Consider the following 27058-nt stretch of genomic DNA (forward strand, 5'->3'; position numbering starts at 1 on the left):
ATACCCAGTTATCATGCCCCCCCTGCGGGTCCGGGGATTAGAATAGGCCCGCGGTATTCCTGCCTGTCGTAAGAGGCGACTAAAAGGAGTCCATCCCCCTCACGGGGGTAGTTAGCGCCTGCGTCCGGAGACGGACGGTTTCACGACCTATAATCGTGGTCTTTTTGGTTTTTCACTTCTCGTTTCTTCCTTCCTTTTGTTGGTTCCTTTCTTTGCTCTTCTCCACTTCACTGTCTTCCTTACTCTTTCCCTTGACTCCTCCTTGCCTTCTCATTGCCTTTTTCTCCTTGCCTGCTCATTGCCTTCTTCTCCTTGCCTCCTTCTCCTTGCTTTCTCATTGCCTTCTTCTCCTTGCCTTCTCTGGTCTCCGCCTCGGCGTTTGAGACAGTCTGTCCTCTTTCTCCCTCTCTCTTCTTTTTCCTCTTCTTCCTTCCTCCCTGTGCGTGTCTGAAGGCCGATCCACGCGTTCGCACGCGTAGCCGGTGACGGGGTAACGCGTAAGTCCCCGCCCTGGGTAGACATGTAAGGCACGCGCGTACCCCCTGGTAAAGGCCAGGCCCGGGGAGGGGTGATTGCCTGAGCTGATACCTTCTGACCATGCCGATTGGTCCCTCCGTCTGTTTCTCGGGAGGTGTGACCTGAGGTGTAAACATTCACCTAAGGCGGGAGTGCCCTCTGAGAGGGTCCCCACAAGGAAGGAGTGCGCCATCGGAGACGCTGGCAATCATGGGGGATTCCTCCGCAATGGATTCTACTCCATCGCTTTCGACTTCGACCCACAAACGGAAACGTGACCAGCCAACAGTGACAAAAATACTACCGCCTGCCCCACAGTTCCTCGTAGTTTCTCGATCTGAGGACGGAAAGGATTTTTCCTCTGTCAACCCTTTCGTATCCAGAAGGGCGTAGATGCCATAGCCGGATCTGTCAAATCTTGTACCAGGTTGCGTAACGGTACCTTATTACTAGAAACTGAGAGTGCCTTTCAGGCACAAAAACTGCTTCGGGCCACACTCTTGTACACGTTCCCTGTCTGGGTGGAGGCCCACCGCACTTTGAATTCGTCTCGTGGTGTAGTCTATAGTAGCTCTCTCGACGGATTGACTGACGAGGAGCTTCAATCTTTCCTCGCTGAGCAGGGAGTGACGGCTGTCCATCGGGTCATGAAAAAGGTCAACAATGACCTTGTACCGACCCGGACACTTTCCTTAACCTTCGATAGTGTTAAGCTGCCATCGCGCATCAAGGCGGGCTACGAGGTTATTTCTGTTCGCCCCTATGTCCCGACACCTACGCGCTGCTACCAGTGTCAGCGTTTCAATCACACTCGACAGTCTTGTTCCAATGCGGCTAAATGTGTCACTTGTGGCAGGGATGCCCATGAGGGTGACTGTCCACCTCCATCTCCTCGTTGTGTGAACTGTCAGGGTGACCATGCCGCATCCTCCCGCGACTGTCCTGTCTATAAGGAAGAACGCTGTATCCAGGAAATTCGAGTCAAAGAGAAAGTGTCCACCTCGGCTGCTCGCAAGCTATTGGCTAGTAGGAAGCCCACGCTGCTCCCAGCGGGGAAATACAGCACTGTCCTCGCCTCTCCTCGGACTACCCGGGAGGTAGCAACCCAGACATGCGATCTGACCTTCAGCACCACGGTCGTCCGTTCGGCCAGTGCTAAGATCGCGCGGTCGACGTCTCCTCTTCGTCCCATCACCCCACAGACACCAGCCCCTTCATCAGCTTCTGCTAAGACGAAGACCCAGAAGTCAGATGCACGGGCCTTCAAGAAGGAACCGTCCCGTGCAGACTTCCTACGTACCTCGACCTCCCAGCCTTCGTCCGGTACTTCCACCAAACGACCATCCAAGAAGGCTAATAGGAAGCACAGTTCTCCTTCTCCGCCACGGCGCATTTCTTCTCCTGCGCCACCCAGCGGTTGCCGCCCCAGGCCGTCATCCCTTTCGCCTGGCCGCACCGCTGGTAGCCGAACATCTGGCCGTTCACCGGCGGAGGAAGCTCCCCCTCCCGGCCATCTTCCCAAGATGGCCGATGAACCTATAGAACCAATGGACGATGACTGTCCGCCTACTGATAGCGGCGGCAGTGCTCGCTCGAAGCCAGGCCCTCAGCGGCCTTCGAGGTGACCCCTTCTCTCATCTTCCTTTTCTTCCGATGGCACTTATTCACTGGAATATTCGCAGCGTTCGCTCCAACCGAGAGGACTTGAAGTTGCTGCTCCGCTCGCATCGTCCGCTCGTCGTAGCCCTCCAGGAAACGAAGCTACGCCCATGCGATCAAATTGCCTTGGCACACTACACCTCTGTGCGTTTTGACCTACCCCCTGTGGTAGGTATCCCAGCTCATGGAGGGGCTATGTTGCTGGTCCGGGATGATATTTACTACGATCCCATCACGTTGCACACCGGCCTGCAGGCAGTTGCCATCCGCATTACTCTCCCCACTTTTACGTTTTCCTTTTGTACCGTTTACGCTCCATCGTCATCTGCCGTTACCAGGGCAGACATGACGCAACTTGTTGCTCAGCTACCTGCACCATTTTTGTTAACTGGAGACTTCAATGCCCACCATCCTCTTTGGGGCTCTCCAGCATCCTGCCCGAGGGGCTCCTTGTTAGCAGACCTTTTCAACCAGCTCAATCTTGTCTGCCTCAATACTGGCGCCCCTACTTTTCTTTCGGACACATCTCATACCTATTCCCATTTAGACCTCTCTATATGTACTCCCCAACTTGCACGCCGGTTTGAGTGGTATGCCCTTGCTGATACATATTCGAGCGACCACTTCCCGTGTATTATCCAGCTCCTGCAGCATACTCCCTCTCCGTGCTCCTCTCGTTGGACCATCTCCAAGGCAGACTGGGGGCTCTTCTCTTCCAGGGCGACCTTTCAGGATCAAACCTTCACAAGCTGCGATCGTCAGGTCGCACACCTCACGGAAGTCATTCTCGCTGCTGCTGAATATTCCATCCCTCACCCTACCTCTTCTCCACGTCGCGTACCGGTCCCCTGGTGGACCGCAGCATGTAGGGACGCTATACGTGCTCGTCGACGTGCTTTACGCACCTTTCAACGCCACCCTACAGTGGCGAATTGTATTAATTATAAACGATTACGTGCTCAGTGTCGTCGTATTATTAAAGAAAGCAAGAAAGCCAGCTGGGCTGCTTTCACCAGCACCTTCAACAGTTCTACTCCTTCTTCTGTTGTCTGGGGTAGCCTGCGCCGGCTATCTGGCACTAAGGTCCACTCCCCAATTTCTGGCTTGAAGGTCGCGAATGAAGTCCTTGTGGCCCCTGAGGCTGTCTCCAATGCCTTCGGCCGCTTTTTCGCCGAGGTTTCGAGCTCCGCTCATTACCACCCTGCCTTCCTCCCCCGCAAACAGGCCGAGGAGGCTAGGCCACGTGACTTCCGCTCCTCGAATTGTGAAAGTTATAATGCCCCATTCACCATGCGGGAACTCGAAACCGCACTTGGCCGATCACGGTCCTCCGCTCCAGGGCCTGATTCTATTCATATTCAGATGCTGAAGAACCTTTCTCCTGCGGGTAAAGGTTTTCTTCTTCGTACATACAATCGCATCTGGATTGAGGGACATGTTCCCGCATGCTGGCGCGAGTCTATTGTTGTCCCGATTCCTAAGCCGGGGAAGGACAAGCACTTGCCTTCCAGTTATCGACCTATCTCGCTTACCAGCTGTGTCTGTAAAGTGATGGAGCGAATGGTTAACTCTCGATTGGTTTGGCTGCTCGAGTCTCGACGCCTACTTACCAATGTACAATGTGGATTTCGAAGGCGCCGCTCTGCTGTCGACCATCTGGTTACCTTGTCGACCTTCATCATGAATAACTTCTTGCGGAAGCGCCCGACCGCGGCTGTGTTCTTTGATTTGGAGAAGGCTTACGACACCTGTTGGAGGGCGGACATTCTCCGCACCATGCATACGTGGGGCTTTCGCGGTCGCCTCCCTCTTTTTATTCGTTCCTTTTTAATGGATCGACAGTTTCGGGTACGTGTGGGTTCTGTCCTGTCCGACACCTTTCGCCAGGAGAATGGGGTGCCACAGGGCTCAGTTTTGAGCGTCGCTCTCTTCGCCATCGCGATCAATCCAATAATGGATTGCCTCCCAGCTGATGTATCAGGCTCCCTTTTCGTGGAAGAATTTACCATCTATTGCAGCGCGCAGTGTCCACGTGTCTTGGAGCGCTGTCTTCAGCGTTCTCTTGACCGTCTTTACTCCTGGAGTGTCGCCAATGGCTTCCGTTTTTCTGCCGAGAAGACGGTCTGTATTAACTTCTGGCGCTACAAAGAGTTTCTCCCACCATCCTTACGACTCGGTCCCGTTGCTCTCCCACTCGTGGAGACAATCAAATTTTTAGGCCTTACCTTTGACAGGAAACTTAGCTGGTCTCCACATGTGTCATATTTGGCCGCCCGTTGTACCCGTTCTTTAAATGTCCTCCGTGTTCTCAGTGGTATGTCGTGGGGAGCGGATCGAACCGTCCTACTTCGTCTATATCGGTCGATCGTCCGCTCCAAGCTGGATTATGGGAGCTTCGTATACTCCTCTGCACGGCCATCCATCTTACGCCGCCTCAACTCCATACAACATCGGGGTTTACGACTTGCGATCGGAGCATTTTATACCAGTCCCGTAGAGAGTCTTCATGCTGACGCTGGCGAATTGCCACTCACCTACCGGCGCGATATACTGCTTTGTCGGTATGCCTGTCGGCTACTGTCAATGCCCGACCATCCTTCTTATCGTTCCTTTTTTGACGACTCTCTTGACCTTCAATACGGGTTGTATGTCTCTGCCTTGCTACCCCCTGGAGTTCGCTTTCGTCGCCTCCTTCAACACCTTCATTTTTCACTCCCTGCAACCTTTCGAGTGGGCGAGAGCCGCACGCCACCTTGGCTCCAGGCTCAGGTCCGCGTTCACCTCGACCTCAGCTCGCTCCCAAAAGAGGTCACCCCCGGTTCAGTCTACCACTCCCGTTTTTTGGAACTTCGTTCGAAGTTCAACAACATGACTTTCATTTATACAGATGGCTCTAAGACCAATGACGGGGTCGGGTGTTCCTTTATTGTCGGGGCACAAAGTTTCCAATACCGGCTCCATGGCCATTGTTCGGTCTTCACAGCTGAGCTCTTTGCCCTCTACCAGGCTGTTCTGTACATCTGCCGCCACTGACATTCTGCATATGTCATCTGCTCAGATTCCCTGAGCGCCATCCAGAGCCTCAGTGATCCGTACCCGGTTCACCCTTTCGTACACCGGATCCAACGCTCTCTTCAGCAGCTGGTGGACGTCGGTACGCCGGTTAGCTTTATGTGGGTTCCTGGCCATGTCGGTATCCCTGGGAACGAAGCTGCAGATGCCGCGGCCAAGGCTGCGGTCCTCCAGCCTCGGACAGCTTCTTGTTGTGTCCCTTCGTCCGATTTTAGCAGGGTCATTTGTCGGCGCGTTGTGTCGCTGTGGCATGCCGATTGGGCTGCACTTACCGACAACAAGCTTCGGGCCTTAAAACCTCTTCCCGTGGCTTGGACGTCCTCCTCACGCCCTTCTCGGCGGGAGGAGGTCGTTTTAGCAAGGTTAAGAATTGGACACTGCCGGTTCAGCCATCGCCATCTGCTGACGGCTGCGCCGGCGCCGTTCTGCCCATGTGGGCACTTGCTGACGGTTCGTCACATTTTAATGTCCTGTCCCGATCTTAAAACACTGCACCTCGATCTTAACCTGCCTACTACTTTAGATGCCATTTTAGCGGATGACCCACGAGCAGCTGCTCGTGTTCTTTGTTTTATCAATTTGACAAACCTCGCTAAGGACATTTGATGATGTTTTTTAATCCTATGCCTGTCAGTCTGTCTTTTATTGTGTTTTCCCTTTTAGTTGTTGTTGTCAACTTGTGCCTCGCGGTGCATTCTTAGAGTAGTCAGGGCGCTAATGACCATTGAAGTTGTGCGCCCGAAAACCACAAAAAAAAAAAAAAAAAAAAAAAAAAAAAAAAAAAAAAAAAAAAAAAAAAAAAAAAAAACAGTTATCATGCGATTACTGCTTGCATGCATTTGCCTTATCTTACTGTGTTATGGTGATTGGCATACATGCCACAATCTAATAAAGTTATACTTACATTCTTGGTTGTGTTGTGTGTCCAAGTTACAACAGTTACGTTTGTGGATTTTGTGAAGTGTGTAGAAGGTGGGTGTCCTTCCACAGACACCAGATATTTAGCAGCCCATTTTGAGTGGCTCAAATGTAAAGTATTTGAAATAGGGAGGAAAATTACCTAAATGGATGGTGCTGTTGGAGAAATATCAAAATCAAGCCTTTGCTTAACACTCTTTGTCATTTCTTTGCAGTGTGCCCATCCTGTAAGTTGGTTCACTGTGGATATTCAGATTTGCAGGCAATTTGTTACTGTATTCTTAGTAACAAGTATACAATTTGAGGTGATTGATATTTTTTCTAGTTTGGAATGTGTCGTAACAGATGAATGCAGAAGATTAGTTTTGGAGACATCTGCAAGAGGCAAGAATAAACTCAATTATTTGTTACAAATTAAATTCAAAATAATGGAGAGATGATGGCTTTCAGTGTTGTTGGAAAGAGCATCACATAGCAAAATTTATTTAAAAATACCAAGAAAGAGCTGACAGAAATTGGTTGGCTGTAACAAATGCACATCACAATTCAAAAAGACCATCTCTGTCACTTTTATGGTTAGAGGTAAAAGTACACCGAGCATAGAAACGTTAACATTTCCAAACTAATTGTTGCAGATTTTATGTGCATGTAAACCACACCTATGTGAAGATGTTTTTTAACATCGAAGAAATTTATAATTCAGAAAGAATCCAACTAGGTAATACAGTATATACTGAAGCATTGTGAGAAGTTTATGTTCATTTTTACAACAGCATCAAAATTCAGATGTAGGACAAAGTTGAGAGTAAATTATAGTAACTACTTTCCATGTGGTGTTGACATTAAGCAGTAGATATGCACATAAATCATAAATTGGAACAGGCATCAAAGAAGGCTCATTCTCGGGTAAGTAGTGATATGACTAGCCAAGCACTTAGAGCAGGATGAATATTGTTGGAAGGAAAACAATGAGAGGACTGTGTGGCTGAGGATTCACAGATTCATTGAAATATAGAGTTCCAATAGGTGGCAGCACTATATGTAGCCTTCGAAATGGTGTCTGTAATGGAGATGTGTTCCAAGCAGAGAGCTGTCATTGAGTTTCTTTTGGCGGAAAAGCAGAGCATCACAGATATTCAATGGTGCTTCCAGAATGTATATGGAGACCTGGCTGTGAATAAAAGAATGGTGAGACACAAATGAATTAGACATTTGCTAGTGCTGACACACTCGTCCACCAACAGAGCTACTCAGAGGTGTATGCCCACAGGGTCCCTTGCCACCTAACTGAAAACCATAAAAAGCAATAAAAGACCATCTGCGTGGAATTGCTGGCATGTGATAAGGCTGATTGTGAAAATTCTTTGTTGAATGTTGTCACAGGCAATGAAATGTGTTCATCACTTTGAACCAGAAACAAAATGGCAATCCATGGAGTGGCGCCACACCACCTCTCCTCTGAAGAAAAAGTTCAAAACCGCACCCTCAGGTGGTAAAGTCATGACGTTGAACTTGTGAGACTCTGAAAGGGTTATTCTATTTGATATCCTCCCTCATGGTGCTATGATCAACTGTGAAGTCTATTGTGATATCCTCAGGAAATTGAACAAACGACCTCAGTGTTTTGTCACCACAAGAATACAAATGAACTTCTCCTTCTCCATGACAGTGCAAGGCCTCAAACAAGTCTACGCAACCGACAGGAGCTCACAAAACCTCATTGAATTGTTCTTGCTCATCCTCCCTATAGCCCGGATGTCACACCTTCCGACTTCCATCTGTTTGGCCCAATGAAGGATGCACTTTGTGGGAAGCAGTACATGGATAATGGGGAGGTTATTGATGCAGTATGATGTTGAGGTTATTGATGCAACAAGATGTTGGCTCTGATATTGACCAGTAGAGTGGTACCACATGGCATACAATCACTCCCAGTTGGGTGGTGTAAGGCCGTCACATTGAATGGGGACTATATTGAAAAATAGGATTTCATGGCCAAAGGAATGGAGAATAATGTGGTGTACTGGGATTCTGAATAGAACAAATATGCTATCAGAAAAAAATGGGTTGTATTATTTATTGAAATCCCCTCATAATTGCATATTTATCTACATTTGGATCACTGACAGCATATGTGTTTTAGGTTTAGCCTTTCCTTGGGCTATTATGCCCCATTTGCACTATTACTAGCATATTTTTTCTTTGCTGAGTCTTTTCCAGTGCAGTACTTGTTGATAACTCTTTGGGACATTGTGTGAGGTGCATTGCATCACAATTTTTCTATGAGATTACTGCCTCTTTGTTGTCATGCAAAATTACAGTCTGTCACTCTTTGAAAGCTTGCATACTTACAGATTGTGGTAAAAGGTTTTGGCAGATATTTGTTGGAGTGTTAATATGTAGTAAAGGCTTCAAACAAACCACCTGATAAACATCATTGAATTTATATACATGAAATATGGAGGCAAATTAATAAAAGAACCAGCTGTATGAGACAGTTCTTAATAGTAAGGTGTGATTGGCAAATATAAGTGTCTTTAATGGTCAGCTTTCACTTGAGCAGTAGCACACACAGATTTTCAACCCATGAATAGCCAAAGCTCCCAGATGGCTGGAGCAATAAATGACCATGCTGTAAGTGTATTACAGTTGGTGATTTCTTGTTGAAAACGGACTGACTGCCTCTGAAATTCTCCATAAACTCTGTGACTTTTATGGGTCTTGAGCAACGCGTTAAGTATAAATAACCCAATGGTGGTGTGATTTAGGGAAGTCCATAAAAAATGTGAATGATAAAGCTGATGAGAAGCAGGTCATCCATACAGATAGAGGACCTTCTTTATCGTGTGTGAAATATCAGTTCACAGTTGCTTATGTTCATGTGAAATGTCTATTGGTGTGCACTGCACAAAATTATTACTGAGAAACTTAAAATAGAAAATTTTTTGCATAATGGGTAAAATGCTAATTAAATCCTTACAAAACACAAAAGATGGCATCTGAACATGGTTTTGCCACTGATAAGAACTTTTCTCTTCACAATGTGTCCATGGATCAAACAAGGGCTAATAGCATCAATACAGAGTATAAAGAAGGAATGTCGATAAGACCTCGTCCAGGTTGCCAATAACTGAAAAAAAGCATAAACTCAAGCTGCATGGAAAATTTTGGCAGCTTGTCAGATTTTGTGGAGAAGGTAAATAACATCTAAGAAGTAGTGTCACACATGCTTGAAGCCTAGATACATAATTCAGAAACAGCGATGTGGTAACCTAAGCTTTCATGTTGACTGGCTTCATGATAATATATATATGTACACCAGCACTAGTTAAACAACTGGGAAATTCACATGAAAATTTTCAGATGCTAACTATTGTTTTCATATGATACCATTTTATTCAGCACTTTATTGTTTGAGTAGTTAATACCTGTAAGGAATGTTTTGCATAATTTATTTTTAATACCAGAGGCAGACAAGGACAAAAATTGTTAATAGAGTATGAAACTGAAGGACCATTTTTCAGTCTATGGATACATGTAGAACTATGTTCTGATAATTCATTACACTATATTTTATTGACCATGTGTTCTTTTGCAGATCCTGCGTCAAAAGCTAACAAAGCAATGTACTGTTACCTCAGGGGGAGGGCTCTGAATGTCACACCTCAGTTTAATGCTGAGGCTGAGGAAATGTTGTCGAAAGCACTGAAACTCGACCCAAAATTTGTAGATGCGTGGAATGAACTGGGAGAGTGTTACTGGAAGAAAGATGATATTACAGCTGCCAAAAATTGTTTTACTACAGCTCTGTCACATGTAAATATTCTTTCATTTTTATATGTTTTATCCACATGCTTTTGAATTTTGAGACAGGATGTTAAATTATATACAAATTACAGTATAACATTCTGTGTGGTCTCAGTATAATGTTTGTGTTTATCTTTATGAGGCGTAAACAGTTGTTTGCTTGATATCATAGCAGACGTCATATTTTACATTGAAAAAAGGAAGGAAGATCAGAGTTTAAATGTCCTCTTGACAGTGATGTCATTAGAGTCAGAGCCCAAGCTCAGATAATGAAAGGAAGGGGAAAGAAAGTTGACTGTATCCTTTGGAAAAACCAAAATCTGGATGGTCAGCTGAGGGAATTGAACAGTCTTCCTCCCAAATGTGAGTCCAGTTTGGAATACACTGTGCCTTTTCACTTGGTTTTTATGTTGAAGTAGTTTTTTAAAAAAGTGTTCAGGGTTGTTGAACACAAAATAACTAAATGGACATTATAGATACCTTTATGGTTAACATGTGTTATGACAATGTGAATGAAATAGACAGTAATGAAAGAATGCTTTAGAGGATTTTTCATTTAGTAAAGGTGAAGAAAACTTGGATCGTGGGTGTAGACATTTCAGAGAGATATTTTAGTGTTTCATAAGCACGTTACATAATTCACATATTGATATAAAATCTGCTTCAGTGACAATGTAAGTTTAGTGGTGTGAGATTCCAGACCAAAACCATAGGAGCATATAAAACCAGTGTTTGCTTGATTTGGATTACTCAGACTTGGAATTACCTAATATAAGTAGGAAGGTTTGTACCATTCACAAGATTAATTGCTAATTCCCAAGATGGTGAGAAAAACTGGAAAAAACTGGAATTTGGTAAGAGGTAGTTTCTGAAACAAAGAGGAACAAGATAGGAAAATTGTAACAGCAAGAAAATGTCACCTTACTATTTGTTGTTCATTTAAAATGTAAGTAATTGCAGTGGCATACATCAAAGAGGGAAACAAAAGCTAAGAAACAACCATTCAAATTAGAGAATGATATGGCAGTTTCACAGTTTGGAGTTGAATCAAAATGAAGCGGGAATGACTAGTATGTAGTTAATTAAAATGCTAGCATGGTGGAAATAGGGCAGAGAGTTGCAGTTTGAAAGATCTCCAAATGTAATCTCCAGATGATGAGTTAAAGGGGCGGGGATGGCCACACAATGCACTATAACTAAAACTCTGATGTTTGAAACTAAAAAGTGTTTTGTCTTAGTGTTTATATATTCCAACACAGTTTGGTGTACACACATTTTCATTTATTGATCACATTCTTTTGTCAGCTTGTGTTAGTTACTGTGTCACTGTTTTAAAGAACTAGTGTCATCTAGTTTCATTGAAATTAAGAGGCAAAGGACCACCAATTTCAAATGTGCAAAAGGTGTGTTGTCAAAACTATGCCCAAGCTGGTTGTTGTCAGTCAGATTTATGCTGAACTTGCCCACCCAGGTGGTCTTCCCTAGTTCCAATTTTCAGCTGAATTGTGGGTGAATTGGATCTCAAAAAAAAAAGGGGGGGGGGGGGAAGAGAATAACACTGTAGTATTATTGTGGCACTCCAGTATCAGGAAAACAGAAGGATACTACTGTGATTCCAAATAATTGCTGGATGTGATTGGTTGGTTGATGATATATTCTAGTCAAGTTGGTGATTACACTTTATGCACAATACTTTGACAGTTGACATAGTCATCTTCTTCAGGTGCTTGGAGCAGTGGTCTTATGTGTGCTTGCTGCATGGACACATGCTTTCAAATGGTAACTGATACATTTATCATTGCATTCTATCATATCTATCATATTTCTCTGTTTACGTGGAGGCAGTGAAATATGTGTATGACAGCTGTTTATTGTTGCCTTAGTATATTATTTAGTTGATAATACAGCTATTTTATCAGAACCTTCGGGGAAAAAGTGCTTAATTACTGCACCATCATTTATAAGTTCAAGAAATCAAGAGAAGAAAATTACAAAAGAAGAAATACACAGTGCACCAAGTAAGTGAGAGACAGTTAGTATTACATCCAAGCTAAGGAATTCATTAAATCAAACAATGGAAAATCCAGGGTGGAATGTAAAAATATTATGAAAAAGAAAGTTGCTACTCATCATATAGTGGAGATGTTGAGTCACAGATAGACACAACAAAAAGACTGTCACATTATAATCTTTCGACCAGCAGGGCCTTTGTCGAAAATAGACAACGCACGCACGCACGCACGCGCACGCACGCACGCGCACACACACACACACACACACACACACACACACACACACACACACACACACACACACACGCGCAGGCACGCATCCATACAAATGCACCTCACACACAAATGACTGCAGCCTCTGTCAACTGAAGCCACACTGTGTGTGTGTGTGTGTGTGTGTGTGTGTGTGTGTGTGTCATCTATTTTCTACAAAAGCTTTGTTGACTGAAAGCTCATAATGTGACAGTCTTTTAGTTGTGCCTATCTGTGACTCTGCATCTTCGCTATATAGTGAGAAGCAACTTTCCTTTTCCTAATATTGCTAAGGAATTTATTGCAATGTCACAGCTACAAGGATTCAAAATTATCCCCTTGCACCTCCATACAATGTTTAGATTGATCATGCAAGTTATTCAGAGAACACTTGAAATCCTGGTTGTGTGCCTCTTTCAGTCTGTTGGTCACAGCACATTGGTTGTTCTCAATGTCACTGAAGTATTTTCCCTCTAAAGTGCCTGTTGTTTCAATAGATTATGATCTTCATCAACTACAGTGATGAAACCAGTGCAGCATGCAACTCAGTGCTCTCTCTGCTCATCTGCCAGTGAATGTGGTGTAAACTGGGACCAGATCTGTCTCATGTGCAACTCTTTCTCTAAAATCAACCTGGTCAGCTTCTTATTGATACCAAGTTTCACTGCAAGTTTTCTGATAGTAATTCATGTATCACTGGCAACAATATCGGTGGTTTATTTCACATTTTCATCCACCCAAGCATATACGGGATGTCTGATGGGTAGTACATTTTCTAAAGATTATTTTCCATTATTAAGTGGTGGAAAGCAGCAGAACACTTGACTATGGCCAAGACAGTTGTCCCTGTGAACACACTGCATATCTTTGTAAACTTCTGATGATGTTTTTCCACATTTATAGCAAAATTTTGTCCCTTCTTTTTGATCCAAGATGCTACATTTCATTGCCGCTACTTGCACAGTGTTACTTTCATGACGGCTGTGCATGCACTGGCCAAGTCATCAACATGACTGAAGTGTCTCTATGTTCAGCACAATCTAGTGTGTGAAATGGTAACCACATTTGATGATGTTCCTGAAAGTGTACCTGGAAAAAAAATCAACCTTGTTACTTATTTGCAACAATATCGTCATCTTCTGTGGCTATAACTCCTGATGAGTCTTGGCCTCTTCAACCATCTGCTTTCACTTATCCCAGTCCCTTGCCAGCATTTGACAGTTCCTGTAGCCCATCTTTCGAAGGTCTTCTATGACTCTGACCTCCCACATAGTTTTCAGTCGACCACATTCTCTCTGTCCACCTGGCTGTCCCTGTAATATCTTTATTGGTATTTTTGTATTCAACCATGCCACGTGTCAGCCCACCTGAGCCTAGATGACTTCACAATTTTTTTTAACAGGCTGGTCTTTGCAGATGGCATACAACTCATGGTTGTATCTCCTCCTCCATCGTTTCCTATCACAAATTGAACCAATGAGTCTCCTGAGTATCCTTCTCTTGAATGCATCCAGTGATTCAGAATTCTTTGCTGTCAGAGCCCAAGTTTCAGAGGCATATTTTATTCCCTCGGTGTCTGCCATATCTGGTGAACATTCCCCGATCTGCCACCTGGGGAGGTGACCGATGGGACACTAGCAATTCCAAAGGGGTCTGAACAGTATACAAAGTAAAATAATATGAGTATTGTTTCATTTTGTATGAATGTGTTAAAAGCATCGCATTCCTAATGCCACATTTTTCAATTAATATCAATCATTTCTGCTGAAATTTGGTGGTGTTGACACATGTTAGGACAGCTTACTTGCAGTGGGAAATTTTGCAACTTGTCATTTTCATTTTGTAGTTCTGTCACCAAATTGCATTTTTTTCTTTTTCTTTAAAAGCTAGCGGAAATAAAATTTTGCATTGCAAAAGGTAGAGTAACTCTGATTTTCAGGTATGTTGTATGTATATGCCTCTCTTGAAAAATCCAAGTTTTAGACCCTTTCCCCCTTGTGTGCTGCCCATCATCTTGAAAAAAGTGCTAAGAAATAACACTATTTTCAGATTTTTCTCAGTAACTCGCTTCCAGTGCATTTTAGGCAAAAATACCCCATTATCAGTTTTAAAGAGTGTTAAATTTGCTGCACATCTCATATGTAACATGTTGCCAAATTCGGAACATCTGCAGAGATAATAGGCTCTGAAAACCTGCAAAAAGTCTAGAAATTGCAAAAAGTTTGGTATATCAGTCATTTCACCATAATACTTTTTTTAGTGCAGTTTTGTGTACAGTGTATAATTACAAATGTTGAAGAGGATTCAATAATTTCCTTCAATATTCATACAAAATATTTGCAATTACTTCCTATACACGCTGAAAAATGTTGGATTAATAATTTTAGTGAAAGTGGACTCGAAATTGAAAATCCCATTCTCAACCAAAAATGCCATTCTTGAATGAAATATCACCTTTAAGCCTTTATGTGTGCAATATATTCATGTATTTCATGCCATTTATGTAATTTCTGGGGAATACATATTTTTGAAAATGAAAAACAGAAATTTACAGCACCTGTACATGTATTTGTATTTCAACAAAATACAATTTAAAAATAGATCTTAAATTTTATTTTAATGATATACACAAAATTTTAAATTAGAAAGTCATAAATTTTTGTTGTTTTGGTTTAGATTCTTTACATTGACCGATAAGCAGCATATCATCTAACTCGTCTTCTTCCATGTTAATTCATCCTCTGGTGCATTACTGCATAATTTGAATCCATAGTTAAACAGTGGAAATTCCAGATAGGAATATCAGCAATGTAGGAAAGGATAGATTGATACTTACCGTAAAGAAGACTCATCAAGTTGCAGACAGGCACAATTAAACGGCACTCACATATAGCTTTCAGCCACAGCCTTTGTCAATAAAGAGAGACACACACAATATTCACAGGAAGATGAAGGGGAAGGGGTAGGGATAGTAGTGTACCTGGGGAGACATCAAATGCTGTCTGGTGGAGTGTGCCGGGACTAGACTGCCAACAAGTGCAGTATCAGGAGGTTGTGAGGCAGGGAGGTGGGGATAAAAGGAACAAAATTAAAGGAGCAGGAAAGACGGGCATGTGTTAGCAGAGGCCTGTAAATAGAAAGGGTGAGAGACGAGAATGGGGAGGAGATGATAGGACAGAGGGGGTGGAAACAGTTGGGTGCAGGGTGTGGGGACAGTATTTTACTGTAGTTTTAGGCCAGGATCATTACGGGAGCAGAGAATGTGTTGTAAGGATAACTTTCATCTGTGCAGTTCAGAAAAGCTGGTGGTGGAGGGAAGGATCTAGATGGCTTGGATAGTGAAGCAGCCATTGAAATCAAGTGTGTTGTGTTCAGTTGCATGTTGTGCCACATGGTGGTCTACCTTGCTCGTGGCCATAGTTTGGTGGTAACCGTTCATCCTGGTGGACAGCTGGTAGGTAGTCATACCAATATGAAAAGCTGTGCAATGATTGCAGCAGAGCTAGTAAATGACGTGGCTGCTTTCACAGGTGGCCCTGTCCCTTATGGGGTAGGATAAACCTGTGACAGGGCTGGAATAGGAATTGCTGGGTTGGTGGATTGGGCAGGTTTTGCACCTGGATCTTCCACAGGGATATGATCCTTGCGACAAGAGGTTGGGATTGGGAGTGGCATAGGGTTCCACTAGGATGCTTTGGAGGTTGGTTGGGTGACAGATCACCACTTAAGGAAGGTTGGGAAGCATCTCAGGTAGGATGTCCCTCATTTCAGGGCATGATGATAGGTAATCAGAGCCCTGGCAAAGGATGTTCCAGTCCAGGGTAGTACTGGGTGATGAAGGAGACACTTCTTTTTGGGTGACAAAGGGGGCACTCCTTTGTGGCTGGTTTTTAGGGGTGGTGGGAGGATTGGGGTTGTGAGGGGAAATGGCTGGGGAGATCTGTTTGTGGACTAGTTCTGGGGGATAATGCCTGTATGTTAAGGCCTTGGTGAGACACCCAGCATACTTAGCAAGGGAGTTTTTGTCACTGCAGATTCACCATCCCCAGGTAGCCAGGCTGTATGGGGGGGATTTTTTGGTGTGAAAGGGATGACAGCTGTCAAAATGCAGGTACTTTTGGTTGTTGGTTGGTTTAATTTGGACAGAGATGCAGGTGGAGCCATCAGAAAGTAGGAGGTCAACATCTAGGAATGTGGCACACTGGGTCAAGGAGGACCACGTGAAATGGATGGGAGAGTAGATGTTGAGGTTGGCAAGGAACAAAGATAGGCTGTCTTGGCCCTAGGTCCAGATCATGAAGATATCACCAATGAACCTGAACCAGACTAGGGGTTTGATGTTTAGGGAGGCAAGGAAATTATCCTCTCGATGGCCCCTTAAAAGGTTAGCATAGGATGGTGCCATGCGAGTGCCCATGGCTGTGCTGTGGATTTGTTTATATCCTTCCCTTCAAATGAGAAGTAGTTGTGGGTTAGGATAAAGTCAGTAAGGTGAATCAGGAATGAGATAGTGGATTTGGGGTCTAAAGGACATTGGGAAAGGCTCAATTGCGGTAAGACCATGGGCATGAGTGATGTTGGTGTATAGGGAGGTGGTGTCAACAGTAACGAGCAGGGATCCAGAAGGTAAAGGAATGGGAATGGTGGAGAGTCAGTGAAGGGAGTGGTTGGTGTCTTTGACGTGAGAGGCTAGATTACTAGCAATTGGTTGGAGGTGTTGGTCAATGAGTGCTGAAATTTTTTCAGTGGAGACACCCACAACATCCTAGTGCATCCATATGCCTTCCCGATCCCAACCTCTTGCCACGAGGATCATATCCCTGTGGAAGATCCAGGTGCAAAACCTAACCAATCCACCCACCCAGCACTTCCTATTCCAGTCCTATGACAGGTTTATTCTACACCATCAGGGGCTAGGCCATCTGTTATAGTAGCCATGGCATTTACCAGCTCTGCTGCAACCATTGCTGCAGCTTTTTATATTGGTATGACTAGTGACCAGCTGTCCACCTGGATGAATGGCCACCGCCAAATTGTGGCCAAGAGCCTGGTAGACCACCCTGTGGCACAACATGCAGTTGAAGATAAAGACTTGTGGTGAACCACACGAGTCATTTGGATCCTCCCCTCCACCACCAGCTTTTCTGAACTGCACGGGCGGGAGTTATCCTTACAGCACATTCTCCGCTCCCATAATGATCCTGGCCTCAACCTACAGTCACATATTGTCCCCTCACCCTCCACCCAACAGTTTCCATCCCCTCTATCCTATCATCTCCTCTGCATTCTTGTCTCCCACCCTGTTTATCTGCAGGCCTCTGCCAAGCATCTGCCAGTCTTTCCCTGCTCTTCTCCTATTTTGTTCCTTTTTTCCCCACCTCCCTGCCCCACAACCTTCTGATGTTGCACCTGTTGGCAGTCTAGTCCCTGCGCAATCTACTAGACAGCGTTCATCTCTCTTCCAATCCATGCACTACTATGCCTACCCCTTCCCCTTCCCCTTCCCCTTGCCCTACCCCAACCCCTGCAGAATGCTGCTGGCATCCCACGCAATATTGCATTCTGGCCCAAGATGCTGGTGCTGGCCGCTGTGTGTGTGTGTGTGTGTGTGTGTGTCGTTACTGACAAAGGCTTTGGCTGAAAACTATATGTGAGTGTCTTTTAATCATGCCTGTCTGCAACTTGACGTGTCTTCTTTACAGTAATTTGCCTTTTCCTACATTGTTGAATCCTCAATTAATACATACAATGGAGCTTCAAAGTCTACTTTGCTGCAGCTACATTTGTTGCCACAAGTGTTTTTGCGTTGGCATGAAATCGTGTTTATCAATGCCTGTAGAGCTGCCTCATGATTCATTGGCAGTGGAGTTAGACCCCGAATATCCTTGTTCCAGCCCAACCTTGTTCTACACTCCTGGAAATTGAAATAAGAACACCGTGAATTCATTGTCCCAGGAAGGGGAAACTTTATTGACACATTCCTGGGGTCAGATACATCACATGATCACACTGACAGAACCACAGGCACATAGACACAGGCAACAGAGCATGCACAATGTCGGCACTAGTACAGTGTATATCCACCTTTCGCAGCAATGCAGGCTGCTATTCTCCCATGGAGACGATCGTAGAGATGCTGGATGTAGTCCTGTGGAACGGCTTGCCATGCCATTTCCACCTGGCGCCTCAGTTGGACCAGCGTTCATGCTGGACGTGCAGACCGCGTGAGACGACGCTTCATCCAGTCCCAAACATGCTCAATGGGGGACAGATCCGGAGATCTTGCTGGCCAGGGTAGTTGACTTACACCTTCTAGAGCACGTTGGGTGGCACGGGATACATGCGGACGTGCATTGTCCTGTTGGAACAGCAAGTTCCCTTGCCGGTCTAGGAATGGTAGAACGATGGGTTTGATGACGGTTTGGATGTATCGTGCACTATTCAGTGTCCCCTCGACGATCACCAGTGGTGTACGGCCAGTGTAGGAGATCGCTCCCCACACCATGATGCCGGGTGTTGGCCCTGTGTGCCTCGGTCGTATGCAGTCCTGATTGTGGCGCTCACCTGCACGGCGCCAAACACGCATACGACCATCATTGGCACCAAGGCAGAAGCGACTCTCATCGCTGAAGACGACACGTCTCCATTCGTCCCTCCATTCACGCCTGTCGCGACACCACTGGAGGCGGGCTGCACGATGTTGGGGCGTGAGCGGAAGACGGCCTAACGGTGTGCGGGACCGTAGCCCAGCTTCATGGAGACGGTTGCGAATGGTCCTCGCCGATACCCCAGGAGCAACAGTGTCCCTAATTTGCTGGGAAGTGGCGGTGCGGTCCCCTACGGCACTGCGTAGGATCCTACGGTCTTGGCGTGCATCCGTGCGTCGCTGCGGTCCGGTCCCAGGTCGACGGGCACGTGCACCACTGGCGACAACATCGATGTACTGTGGAGACCTCACGCCCCACGTGTTGAGCAATTCGGTGGTACGTCCACCCGGCCTCCCGCATGCCCATTATGCGCCCTCGCTCAAAGTCCATCAACTGCACATACGGTTCACGTCCACGCTGTCGCGGCATGCTACCAGTGTTAAAGACTGCGATGGAGCTCCGTATGCCACGGCAAACTGGCTGACACTGACGGCGGCGGTGCACAAATGCTGTGCAGCTAGCGCCATTCGACGGCCAACACCGCGGTTCCTGGTGTGTCCGCTGTGCCGTGCGTGTGATCATTGCTTGTACAGCCCTCTCGCAGTGTCCGGAGCAAGTATGGAGGGTCTGACACACCGGTGTCAATGTGTTCTTTTTTCCATTTCCAGGAGTGTATATGCATGACATAGAACTGCATCCCTTGTTGGAGGTAGGCAAGCCAGGTTGAATTTGGTGTTTGTAGCAGCTTTAGAAAAGTTAAGGTAATGCAACTCAACTATAGAAATGTTTGAAATGCCTCCACAAAAGTGGCGAAATGAAATTTTCAGTTGCTTCCACGACCTTCTCTTTTTCTGCAGTTGAATCTTTGAAAATAGGAACATTTTTACTGTGGAAAGTGTTGCTCTCAAGTGAAATAGGAACATTTTTACTGTGGAAAGTGTTGCTCTCAAGTGAGGTGCAAAATTTAGTTTTCCCTTGTCCAAACAGAATGGTGGTGTTATTGCTACTATTTGTCGCATGTAAAATAGATTGTTTTCCACAGTATCCTTTTACCTGAAAGGTATTGCAGAATACAGCGCCTCTCCTATGTTATCTTTCCAGACTTACATAAGAAAATATTGCCTGGCACTTAAGCTGTCATCAAAACCAAAAGATCAGTGTCTTCTCCAATAACAGAATCGTGTTTAGAAGATGACGACACAGCGGTTTTCATAATTAATACATTTTCATCTTCTGTTGCCTGCTTGGTGACCATTTTTACTTATCAAAATTCTCTTCGAAGTCATGAGATGAAGCAGGACTCATTTTTTTTCTTGTTTGGTAACAATTTATCCTCTGGCATCTGCAGAAACACAGTACCATCAAAGAGAACTTCTTAGGAAGGTTTTAGTCTTGAATGATGCTCTTAGTGCATCTTTTATTTTCTCTCTTGGCGTACCCAAAAAAAAAAAAAAACAGCATTTTGACCGTGATATCACTGTGTGAAGGTCACAGATCTTTTAAAAATAGCAGAAAAACATTCATTGTGATTCCAGTGAACTCTGTGTGGGAGGTGGTCACCATCTACTACATCAGCTTTGCTCTTTCCCATTTCTGTGTCAGTTGGTAGTTGGTAAGGGCATGAAGGTAGAGTAATTGTGGACTTCGCCCTTTTGTCAGTATTGTCCTCAGAAAAAACTTACAATGCAAAGGGAGCATTTCGTACTCGAAGCATTTTTTCAGGCCATCATCACACTGCTTAGAGATTATCATCTTGTGGGGAGGCATGAGAGGATTCGGAGATACTTTTCCTTTCTTCATATTTGTATGGTTAGCAACTATTGTCAGAGACACCACTGCATCTTTACAGTGGAAATACGTTTTCAAAACCGATGTTCACCATTCTATTCATTCCTCTAGAAAAGGGATTCTCAAACTTTTCCTCTGATGGAACACTTTGAGAATCCAGTTATTTTGATGGAATCCTGGTTTATTTTGAAGATTAATAAAATTTTTGAACATGGGAAATACTTGTTTTATTCAGTGATCATTTCAGTTTTAAACCGTAACTACTTAAGTAAAACAGGAGTCGTCATAAAATTTTAAAAAATAAGAAAAAATATCAAAGTAAATGCCATGTTATTACTATTTTTTCATAGAACACGTACTCACTTCATCTGGAACACTAGTGTTTCGCGAAACACAGTCTGGAAAATCATGTTCTATAACCAAACTCTGAGGATAGTTGGCAGTTGATGACTTCACCTCCAGTTACTCCATTAATTATTGACATTAAGTATTTAAAAACTGGAAAAGGATTGTGACTGGAAAACTAGCAAGAGCTAGTTTATTAATGTCACTATTATCCCTGGCAATATGTGAATGTCTCATGTTAATACAGTGTTCCTTAGTAGCTGATTCACAACTGCAGAAGTTCTCAATTTTGTCACATCAGTTTCTGTTTCGAGTCCACTTTCACTAAAACTGTTACTGCCGCATTTCTCGTCATGTTTAGGGAATAATTACAAATATTTTGCATGAATCCTGAAGGAAATTAAATCCACTACAACATTGCTCCCCCCCCTCCCCTCCCCCCCCCCCCCCACACACACACACACCATGAACCATGGACCCTGAGGGTGGTGGGGAGGCTTGCATGCCTCAGCAATGCAGATTGCCATTCTGTAGGTGCAATCACAACAGATAGGTATCTGTTGAGAGGCCAGACAAATGTATGGTTCCTGAAGAGAGGTAGTAACCTTTTCAATAGTTGCAGGGGCAACCATCTGGATGATAGATTGAACTGGCCTTGTAACATCAACCAAAACAGCATCACTGTGCTGGTACTGTGGATGGCCAAAAACAAGGGGAAACTACATCAGTAATTTTTCCCGAGTGCATGCAGCTTTACTGTATGGTTAAAAGATGATGGTGTCCTCTTGGGTAAAATATTCTGGAGGTAAATTATTCCCTTATTTGTATCTCCAAGTGGGGACTACTCAGGAGGACATCATTATCAGGAGAAACAAGACTGTCATTCTACGGATTGGAGAATGGAATCTCAAATCCCTTAATTTGGCAGGTAGGTTAGAAAATTTATAAAGGGAAATGGATGTGTTAAAGTTAGATATAGTGGGAATTAGTGACGTTTGGTGGCAGGAGGAACAGGACTTCTGGTAATAAATACAAAATCAAATAGGGTTAATGCAGGAGTAGGTTTAATAATGCATAAAAAAGTAGGAACATGGATAAGCTACTACGAACAGCCTAGTGAACGCATTATTGTAGCCAAGGTAGATACAAAGCCCACACCTACCATAGTAGTACAAGTTTATATGCCAACTAGCTCCACTGACGAAGAAGAGATTGAAGAAATATATGATGAGATAAAAGAAATTATTCAGATAGTAGGGAGATGAAGATTTGATAGTCATGAGGAGCTGGATTTCGATAGTAGGTAAGGAAGAGAAGGTGAAGTAGTAGGAACGAAGGAGGAAACCAGTTGATAGAATTTTGCACAGAGCATGACTTAATAGTTGTTAAGACTTGGTTGAAGAATCATGAAAGAAGGTTATATACCTGGAAGAGACCTGGAGGCACTGGAAGGTTTCAGATTGATTATATAATGGTAAGAAAGAGATTTAGGAACCAGATTTTAAATTGTAAGACATTTTCAGGGGCAGATGTGGACTCTGACCATAATTTATTGGTAATGGACTGTAGATTAAAATTGAAGAAACTGCAAAAAAAAATTTAGAGAGATGGGACATGGATAAACAGAAAGAACCAGAGGTTGTAGAGAGTTTCAGAGGGAGCATTAGGGAACAAGTGGCAAGAACAAGGGAAAGGAATACAGTAGAAGAAGAATGGATACACTATGTGATCAAAAGTACCCGGACACTCCCAAAAACAGTACTCCGTATCAGTGACCTCAGTAGTCCTTAGACATCGTGAGAGAGCAGAATACGGAGCTACATGGAACACATGGTCTTCGAACATAGTCAGGTGACTGTGCCACACTTCTAAACATCCACAGGTCCACTGTTTCCAATGTGAAAATGAAGTGGAAAGGTGAAGGGACACGTACATCACAAAAGCGTACAGGCCGACCTCATCTGCTGACTGACAGGCGAGACCGCCAACAGTTCAAGAGGGTCGTAATGTGTAATAGGCAGACATCTATGCAGACCATCACACAGGAATTCCAAACTGTATCAGGTTCCACTGCAAGTACTATGACAGTTAAGTGGGAAGTGAGAAACCTTGGATTTCATGGTTGAGCGGCTGCTCATAAGCCACACATCACGCTGGTAAATGCCAAATTACGCCTCGCTTGGTGTAAGGAGAATAAACATTGGATGATTGAACAGTGGAAAATCATTGTGTGGAGTGACAAGTCATGGTACACAATGTGGCGATCCGATGGCAGGGTGTGGGTATGGTGAATGTTCAGTGAACTTCATCTGCTACTGTGTGTGGTGCCAAAGTAATATTTGGAGGTGGTGGTGTTATGGTGTGTTCGAGTTTTTCTTTGGGGGGGGGGGGGGGTCTTGCACCCCTTATTGTTTTGCGTGGCACTATCACAGCACAGCCCTACATTGATGTTTTTAGCACCTACTTGCTTCCCACTGCTGAAGAGCAGTTCGGGGATGGCGATTCCATCTTTCCACATGATCGAGCACCTGTTCATAATGCACGGTCTGTGGTGGAGTGGTTACACTACAACTACATCCCTGTAATGGACGGCCCTGCACAGAGTCCTGACCTATATCCTACAGAACACCTTTGGAATGTTTTGGAACGCCGACTTCATGCCAGGCCTCATCGACCGACATCAACACCTCTCCTCGGTGCAGCACTCCATGGAGAATGGGGTGCTATTCCCCAAGAAACCTTCCAGCACCTGATTGAACGTATGCCTGCGAGAGTCAATGCTGTCATCAAGGCTAAGGGTGCGCTAACACCATACTGAATTCAAGCATTATCGATGGAGGGCACCACGAACTTGTAAGTCATTTTTCAGCCAGGTGTCCGGATACTTTTGATCACATAACATAGCTTTGAGAGACGAAATAGTGAAGGTAGCAGAGGATTAAGTAGGTAAAAAGAAGAGGACTACTAGAAATCCTTGACTAACACAAGAAATGTTAAATTTACTTGATGAAAGGAGAAAGTATAAAAATGCTGTAAATAAAGCAGGAAAAAAGGGATACAAACATCTCAAAAATGAGATCAACAGGAGATGCAAAATAGCTAAGCGGGAATGGCTAGAGGACAAATGTAAGGATGTGGAAGCATATATCTCTAGGGGTAAGATAGATGCTGCCTAGGAAAGTTAAAGAGGCCTTTGGAGAAGAGAGAATCACCTGTATGTATATCAAAATCTCAGATGTAATAGGGAAATCAGAAAGGCGGAAGGAGTATATATAGGGTCTGTACAAGGGTGATGTACTTTAGGGCAATATTATGGAAATGGAAGAGGATGTAGATGTAGATGAAGATGAGATGGGAGATATGATACTGTGGGAAGAATTTGACAGGGCACTGAAAGATGTAAGTCAAAATGAATCTCTGGGGTAGACAACATTCTGTTAGAACTACTGATAGCCTTGGGAGAGCCAGCTATGACGAAACTCTTCCATCAGATGAGCAAGATGTATGAGACAGGCAAAATACCCTTAGACTTCAAGAAGAATATAACAGTTCCAATTCCAAAGGAAGCACGTTCTAACAGGTGTGAAAATTACCGATCCATCAGTTTAACAAGTCACGGTTGCAAAATACTAACACAAATTCTTTACAGATGAATGGAAAGACTGGTAGGAGCCAACCTTGGGGAAGATCAGCCAGGATTCTGTAGAAATGTAGGAACACGTGAGGCAGTACTGACCATACGACTTATCTTAGAAAATAGATTAAGGAAAGGCAAGCCTATGTTTCTAGCATTTGTAGAGTTAGAGAAAGCTTTTGACAGTGTTGACTGGAATACTCTCTTTCAAATACTGAAGGTGGCAGGGGTACAATACAGGGAGCGAAAGGCTATTTACAATTTGTACAGAAACCAGATGGCAGTTATAAGAGTCGAGGGGCATGAAAGGGAAGCAGTGGTTGGGAAGGGAGTGAGACAGGGTTGTAGCCTTTCGCGATGTTATTCAATCTGTATATTGAGCAAGCAGTAAAGGAAACAAACGAAAAATTTGGAGTAGGAATTAAAATCCATGGAGAAGAAATAAAAACTTTGAGGTTCGCCGATGACATTGTAATTCTATCAGAGATAGCAAAGGACTTGGAAGAGCAGTTGAACGGAATGGACAGTGTCTTGAAAGGAGGATATAAGATGAACATCAACAAATGCAAAACAAAGATAATGGAATGTAGCCGAATTAAATCGGGTGATGCTAAGGGAATTAAATTAGGAAATGAGACACTTAAAGTAGTAAAGGAGTTTTGCTATTTGGGGAGCAAAATAACTGATGATGGTCGAAGTAGAGAGGATATAAAATGTAGACTGGCAATGGCAAGGAAAGCATTTCTGAAGAAGAGAAATTTCTTAACATCAAGTATAGATTTAAGTGTCAGGAAGTATTTTCAGAAAGAATTTGTATGGAGTGTAGCTATGTATCGAAGTGAAGCATGGACATTAAACTGTGTAGACAAGAAGAGAATAGAAGCTTTTGAAATGTGGTGCTACAAAGAATGCTGAAGATTAGATGGGTAAATCACCTAACTAATGAGGAGGTACTGAGTAGAATTGGGGAGAAGAGGAACTTGTGGCAAAACTTGACTGGAAGAAGGGATCAGTTTGTAGGACAAATTCTGAGGTATCAAGGGATCACCAATTTAGTACTGGAGGGAAGCATGGAGGGTAAAAATTGTAGACAGAGATCAAGAGATACAATAAGCAGATTCAGAGGGATGTAGTGTGCAGTAGTTAATGGGAGGTGAAGAGGCTTGCACAAGATAGAGTAGCATGGAGAGTTGCATCAAACCAGTCTTTGGACATCAACACTGATTATTATGTGTTGTGCACAAAACTTTACTAAAAGAGGTATAATGGCAAAAACACTGACATATCTAACTTCTTGCAATTTCTTGGCATTTTTGCAGACTTTCGCAGCCTCATATCTCAGTAGCTGTTCAGAATTTTCCAACATGTTGTGTATGAAACTTGATCCAAACTTAACGCTGTTTAAAATTTATTATGGCATATTTTTGCCTAAAATGCACCTGAAGCGATTTAGTGAGGAAAAACTGAAAAAAGTCCCATTTCTTAGCACTTTTTTCAAGATAGTGGATAATGCATGAGGAAGAGAACACTTAAAACATAGATTTTTCATGAAAGGGATAATACATACAACATACCTGAAAATCTAAATTACTCCACCTTTTGCAACCTAAAACTTTTTTCAAAGCCATCTCTGCTGTGCTGTTACTGGCTATGCAAAAATAGTTGAGTGTAATATTCTCATGCTCTGTAGAAAGGTACACCTTTCTGCACTTTACAGCAATTGACCTGCTCGATTTGCTTGTATTTGTCACAGGCACATTATGAGACAAATATTTGCGGTGTTGTAACACCACAAAGTCTGTGGGATTTACTAAAACCCAGTGACCCCCCAATAGCTCTGTTTGCCCACAGTGAAGTTCTTAGACAAACAGTATGAAGTTAAATCCTTAAGTTGTTTGTTATATTATCCAGTCCCACGAATGTACACTGACAGTGAAGATGTACAGTGTAGTCAGTGCATCATTAGGCATGACTTGTCAAATGCAAGTACACTAATACGAACAGCACTGGCCCAGACTGAAAATCTTGTGTGGCCTAGGCTTGGCAGTAAGTGTAGAAACCTCTGATCATGGATCCATACTTACTGTGCTTTGCCTCCTCATGGTTTCCCATAGACACTAGCCAGCAATTTTATTGTGGGTATTGCTGACTGATAGTTTGTTTGGTTTGGTTGTTTGGGGAAGGAGACCAGACAGAGAGGTCATTAGTCTCATTGGATTAGGGAAGGATGGGGAAGGAAGTCGGCCGTGCCCTTTCAAAGGAACCATCCCGGCATTTGCCTGGACCGATTTAGGGAAATCACGGAAAACCTGAATCAGGATGGCCGGACGTGGGATTGAACCTTCATCCTCCCGAATGCGAGTCCAGTGTCTAACCACTGCGCCACCTCGCTCGGTGCTGACTGATGG

The 27058-nt window shown here is 44.0% G+C and overlaps 1 protein-coding gene across 1 annotated transcript in view; it reads left to right on the forward strand.

The window, feature by feature from the left end:
- LOC126198767 (tetratricopeptide repeat protein 5-like) overlaps positions 1 to 27058 on the forward strand; it is a 165074-nt gene that overhangs the window by 60532 nt on the left and 77484 nt on the right. Inside the window, exon 3 of the mRNA XM_049935326.1 lies at positions 9764 to 9981. Within this exon, the coding sequence (XP_049791283.1) occupies positions 9764 to 9981 (218 nt within the window). The remainder of the gene's footprint in view (positions 1 to 9763; positions 9982 to 27058) is intronic.

The sequence above is a fragment of the Schistocerca nitens genome, chromosome 8, assembly GCF_023898315.1.
Source record: "Schistocerca nitens isolate TAMUIC-IGC-003100 chromosome 8, iqSchNite1.1, whole genome shotgun sequence".
Lineage (NCBI taxonomy): Eukaryota > Metazoa > Arthropoda > Insecta > Orthoptera > Acrididae > Schistocerca > Schistocerca nitens.